Consider the following 6,448-nt stretch of genomic DNA (forward strand, 5'->3'; position numbering starts at 1 on the left):
GCTTCGCCTCTGGACGCAATCGGTCTCTATACAGTCCATTCTCGTTTGAGCAGCTTTTAAGCATCTTGTAATCGTCGTTCCAACACAGTGTGTTTGTTTTGATTCGTAGACCCCGAAAATGCCGCCGCGCTCCCACAATGCATTGCGGCGTGATGTCAACTCCGAAGCCCTATTGAAAGGATCTGAACTACCAGGAACTGCTTCTGTAGAAAACTGGTTCTCAGTTCCCATCCCTACTAATGATGCTAAAATAACAATGAAATCACTAAAACAATAACGACTGCTTTAGATTCTCAGACGTCCTGGAAACTGAAACCAACTCACCTTGACAGCAAGCCTGCCGGCTACATAGATGAGCACAGCGATTCTCTCCCAGGTGATGCCGTCCTCAAACACTTTGTCTGCCACTCGTCTGAAGTTCTCTGACTTGGAGCCAGAGCCAGAAGCCACACCATCTATCACACTGCAACAGAACAGCCACAATGTAAGCAACCTGTTTTTGAAAACATGTAGAGCCCTTAAAATTGCATTCTGACTGACAGACGTTTCTAGTTTATGACAGAGACATGAAACACTTGTCTGCACACCACAACTTCCATCAGCAGGACGTCTACTTATCTCTACTTAATCAAACTGTACGCTGTAAATGCTTATTGAGCCAACATTAATCTGCTGCATTCATCCAATAATCTACAGTATTTTTGTACTAAAGCAGTCTGCTAACATGAGATCTGAGGATGAAAAGCTCACTCTTGAAACTCTTGGTCATGCTGCACTCTGTCACCGACGATACGTATCATTTTGCTCAGCTGCTTGACCAGCTTCTCCTCCTGCTCAGTCTTCCCCTCCACAGCCAGTGGAGTGAGAGGCGGGACATCCTCTGAGGGCACATCCTTCAGCTCTTCCTCTATGACTCTGTTAGAGAACACACAATTAGGTACCCGTGACCCTAACTCTGAGCTTAACATGGCTTCTTAGACTAATATTAGCTAAACAGTGTTCCCACTCAGAATCATTAAGGTTTTTGACACTTTACATTACACATTTACTGTGGAAAGAAACGGTTAAAGTGCATTTTGTAAGGACAACGCTCGCAAGCACAACAAAACAAAAACACATGACATCCCTTTCCTATTGGTGGAAAAATGTACCATGTTAACCAATCAAAAAATAATATGGCAACTTGTGACATTTGATTGTTTAGGAAGAGGAGAAAGTTTATAAGTGATGGTGGCGAGGGAGAGCAAGCGAGCGATATCCATAGCAAGTTTTGAGACGAGAGATTTGTGGCGTTTAGTGTGTTTAGAGTGGGTTGTGCTGTCTTGTGTAGTTAGTGTGTACTGTAGTTATTGTTTTGTGTGTCAAAACGATGAGGGCACTGCTGAATGTCACAGCTGCTGCCAAAAAGTCACCAAAGGCAGACGTTGATGTAAACGCTGTCTGCAGGTGGAACACAGGTTAGGGCTGCTCAATTAATCGAATTTTAATCTCGATTACGATCTGGGCTTTCAACGATCATTAAAAATGACTGAGCCGATTATTAGCCCCTCCCTCGTGCTTTACTCTCGCGCTGCTCCGTGTGGCAAATCGAGCGCACCTCTCTGCGTTTCGAACACGCAACACAACAATTAAGAGGACCCGAGGGAAGCTCGGAAAGCTAAGCAGAAGTTATTTGGAGAGGAGAGTGACTGCTGTTGGTTGAAAAGCGGTAAAAAAACTTCAGTGGTGTGGAAACATTATGGGTTGGCGGAGTCAGACGTGGATCAAGTAGACACAGTGTGTAAACTTTGCTACAGTGTAGCTGCACCACAGAGCAACACTGCAAAGTTCACTAAACACAGAATTTTACATTTTTCATTTATTTTTATATTGCAAACATTTGCACTGCTATCAGTATTTGCACACTGTTTTATATTGTTTTTTGACAATCTTTAAAGTCATTATTCAACACATTGTTATTGTTAAATAAATATCGTCAAATAATCGAGATCTCAATGTCAGTGAAAATAATCGTGATCATCATTTTTGCCATAATCGAGCAGCCCTAACACAGGGGGAGTGTTTTTCAGGCCTGCTGGTTTTAGGCCTGTGATATGGAAACTAGGAACACTCCTCTGACCCATGCCTCCCCCAGTCCACTAAATATCAAATCCCCCCACCACGATGTCCATAATCTGCCTTACTAGAAATACTGAGATCAATTTCAGTAAAGATTACATTTGTATCCTCTAAGCAGAATGCCAAAGACTGCGTGGTCAAATGTTTGTTCACGTCAGACGTATTTCCCCTCTTTGTTGTCTTCAGTGTTAGCGTCATTACTAAAAAAACATTATTACACATCTTACAGAGAACTTAAGGAATGCAGTAAGTTACACCCATGAGAAAGAAATTCATTATACTACTTGTTACATTGTTTTCATGTTACTCTGAAGCACACCGTCTCATAATTAAAGATTAACAATATAAACGTGCAGGCCCGTAGGTTTATATCAGCAGCACAAATCACTCTCCTAATGAGGACACATGTGATCTTTCTCTTAGTATTTAGGTATGAACACAAAGCAACAACACAAATCAGCTGATGTGATTAGCTGTGGGATAATGGCATGTGGTAACCTGTGATGCTGTAAACTGTTTGGATGTGCTTGGGAAAAGAGATTATTTTATTGGATAAAATACAGTGATTGCATCGCTAACTGCACAGCTACTGTACGGCATCTCATCTCCATCAGAAATGAGCGCTACCACGGTGTCATCAGCATATTTGACTTCGTATCAAGTACTTTTTTAGTACCTGGTTCCCGGGTGAGCAGGTACTAAAAAAGTCATCAGTCAATGCGTCTCGTTCACCAAAATCAAAACCGCCATTTTTGAAACCTGGAAACGAGAGAAATGGCTGAAAAACAACACCGTGATCCCCGAGTCTGATGAACGCCACAGACCAAGCAGCAGATATATTCTTGCCTTGAAATCCACCTTTGTTGTAGCGCCTGTGTCGCATGTTATTTACGTATTGCTATGACGACAGCCACGCACATTACAGTGCTCTTCTGTAATGGAAAACCAGTTGATCTGAGTAGATCAGCGGGCCCCAACATTTTTTGCTCCACAGACGGTTTAATGTCAGACAATATCTTCACGGACCGGCCTTTAAGGCGTGGCAGATGAATACAACAAAATAAAATGATCCGAGACAAAAACTGTGGTACTTTGTAAATATAATAATAAACTAATTCACTGTGTAATTGTGTACATTTTTTAGCAGCTTCCTCCTGAAGTGCGCCAACAACACTGAGAGTAACGTCCTCCTCACTGCCCCTTAATGCTCTCTGGTCGCTATGGTAACGCGTACATATTTCTTTCAAAATAAGACACACAACTACAACACGGGAAAGACCCAGGGGAACCGAGTTAACGATAAAACCCCTGAAAACCATAAATTTCACACCCGAGCCTCAACTCTCGCGGCCCAGCACCAAACGACTCATGGAGTAGTACCGGTCCGTGCCCCAGGGGTTGGGGACCGCTGGAGTAGCTACTAAAAGGGGATATTGATCGAGGAGCAGGTAGCAAGGGGAGTCTGAAGGCAGTTTGATGGTAAGGATGTCTGGGATTATGATGTTCAATGCTGAGCTGTAGTCCACAAAGAGCATCCTGACGTAGCTCTTCCTGTTCTGCAGATGGCTCAGTGCTCTGTGAAGGTTGCTAGTGATGGCATTCGCCATCTGTCCCACTAGTAGGACACATGTTGGTGAAATTTGAAGAGTACAGATTTCACACATGCCTTATTAAAGTCCCCAGCAGCAATATGGATGCCCTCACAAGGTAGCTAGAAAAGGGCCTACACTGAATGGACATGGGCTCTAAGTCTTGTGAGTAGTGACCTTTTATAATTGAAGGTTTACTTTAAGGTTTTGCATAATCAGTGTTCATTACTAATGCTGTACTGCCCTCTACAGGATTAATATCAATTAATTTTTACTTAAATATTCAGCTGGGATAAGTGATGGTGGAAAGAATGTTACTGTAGTTACAGGAACGACAAAGCAGGTAAATATTAGAAAATAACATGTACTTAATTTTGTATATGCTATTAGACAGATTTACTAAGTGAGGAAAATTACTGTGAAGTCACAATCACAAAGATGCAGCCAGTTGTCAGTAAGAACCAACATTCTGAGAGCGCACCGATTATATATAAACCAATATAGGTGTGAAAGTGTTTCATGAAACAGCGAGGCAATTCAGATTAAAGCCAGGAGGATGAATGAAAATCATGCGTTTGATATAAGAAACAGCCCTGGAGCAAGGATTTTAGGATTAGGACTCAGATGCAGGAAAACGGCATAGGATCAATGTTCCCAAATGTATCTAATGCAGGAAAATGTCCAAACACCGGGGAGGTTGCAGTTGGCATGTCAGCCTCATCAACATAAATTCGTTGTGTAGTCAAACCCTGGTGTTAGTTCACACAAAGAGTGTTTTTAAAGCTATTTCAAAGGATGTTCTAAACAATAAATAACTGATTCCAGGATAGTATATATGTCAGGATGGAATACGAAGTGCTGTACAATTACTACAAATGATCCCAAAAGTTTGATTCTGATCATCTGGACGTAGCGAATGAAGAATGGCCCGGGAAACCTGCAGACTGAAGAAGTCACCTGGAAGAGCGACGAAACATTTGTCCCACTGAAAACGTCCAGATGAACAGAATCAACCTTTTGGGATTTACGTATCTGGATGATTGAGCGTGCATCAACACATACTAAAAATTAGATTACATGTTAAGAGATTTGACATCTATACTTAGCCTGTAGAAAAAGGCCAATAATTCTATGACACACAGTTTTTTTATGACTGGTGCAGTTTACGTGAAAAGATAATTGCAGTTCCTGTAAGATGAAAATGAAACTTAATTCAGATAAGGACTTGAACAGGGTTGGGTTAAAACGTATTATTATGTGTTAAAATAAATACAATATCTGCACATGAGCTACCACAGGAATAAATATGTTTAAAAATGTCTAATGACTGAATAATTCTATCAAGAGTTTTAATGATGAAAGACATAATCTTACTGCTTTCCTTAGTTACTAAGAAAAGCAGTGTAACCCAAAAGTCGTAATCACTTTTACTGTGCTCCAACATCTTAAGGAACCAAAAAAGATTTATTGTAAAACATCACTGAGCACTTTGCGGTAGGTGGTTAAAGAGCAAAGCGACTGGGAAAGAGCAACGATGAAAGCATAGAACGGAACTCACTCTTTGATCAGGGCTTCCCCGATTCTCTCATCTGTGGAAGAGTAAAAACAAAACAGGTCCGTGTTCTCCGTAGTTACACTGCAGGCGCAGTAAAAAGCAACAATGACACAAGAAGTCATCTGCCGGTAAGGCGAGCTTACCTGACATGCCGTTCACCGCGCACGCCATGGTTTGAAGAGTTTAATGAATGCGAAACTTCCTGAACAAACTCTGCCGCTTCTTCCTCTGAAGTTACATGAACCTTTGTCTGATTAATTAAACTAAGCAAAACACAACAACAAAACAAAAAAAACACCTAAACAAAAACAATTTACCACCAGCACGCGTCAGCTGGAGTTTCGTCGAAGTTAGAAAAGCCGACAACTGTAACAAACCCACAGCCCAATCCCGATCAGTCAACGTCATCAGTCGCCGCCCGAGTACGCTCAGAATCCCCGGATGTGTCGTTATTTTTGTGCCACTATTCTGAGCGCACGTAAAAAAAAGTTTGCAGGTGCAAGTGTTGCATTTTCAGGAGAAATTTATTTTGAGCGAAGAAAAGCTCAAAAGAAAAGCTCAAAAGAAAAGCATTCCTGCGTGCAAAAACTGTATTTCAGTGTTTGCTATTATCCACACACGCACACAGCAGCCCCTCTCCTCAGTTTTTGCATTGGCGCTTCCTCGCGTTGTGTTGCTCGCGCTCTCAACATTTCTGCCCATGCGCGCTCAACTCTTTCTGTACACCGTTATATTTGTGCCACAAAACCAGCCAATCACAGACTTGGATGCAAAAAAAAACTGATTGGTTGTTTTGGTCTCCAATCCGCTCGAAATGACGAAAACAGGGACATAAATCTGGTGCTATAAAATGCACTCTAGCCCCTTTCTCTAACTCTTCAGGCTTGACCGGAGGCCAGTAGGTGGTTGCCATGGTAATGAGAGTGTTGCCTTCAAAAGTGTCATCTTTATACAAGGAGCTGTCTGTCTCTGGACATGTCCCTGAAAAGGATAAACAGAAAAGAATGGATGGATGGATTTATTATTCCTCTCAAATATGAATCAAACAAAAGGTGAGTAAGAATGATTATATATATGTTTTTCTTGTGGTGGTTACCTGTGCAGATGTATACCCAGGGTGAACTCAGGTCACCTCACACAATCCAACCTGAGGGAAAAAAAGTTCAATCAAAGATGAATTAATTAA

General features: G+C 41.6%; 1 protein-coding gene across 1 annotated transcript; it reads right to left on the bottom strand.

Annotated features, from left to right (window-relative positions):
* Positions 1-324: 324 nt before the first annotated feature.
* Positions 325-6,196, bottom strand: LOC106632415 (apoptosis regulator BAX; the record flags this gene model as incomplete). Its single annotated transcript, XM_014329782.2, is given in 4 exon segments — positions 325-463; positions 751-915; positions 5,266-5,296; positions 5,406-6,196. Coding segments are annotated over 4 exon segments (363 nt in total), but the record flags the coding sequence as incomplete, so codon positions are not given.
* Between the last annotated feature and the right edge of the window lie 252 nt (positions 6,197-6,448).

The sequence above is a fragment of the Haplochromis burtoni genome, unplaced genomic scaffold (genome assembly GCF_018398535.1).
Source record: "Haplochromis burtoni strain Fernald_Lab_line unplaced genomic scaffold, NCSU_Asbu1 Contig_613, whole genome shotgun sequence".
Taxonomy (NCBI): Eukaryota; Metazoa; Chordata; class Actinopteri; order Cichliformes; family Cichlidae; genus Haplochromis; species Haplochromis burtoni.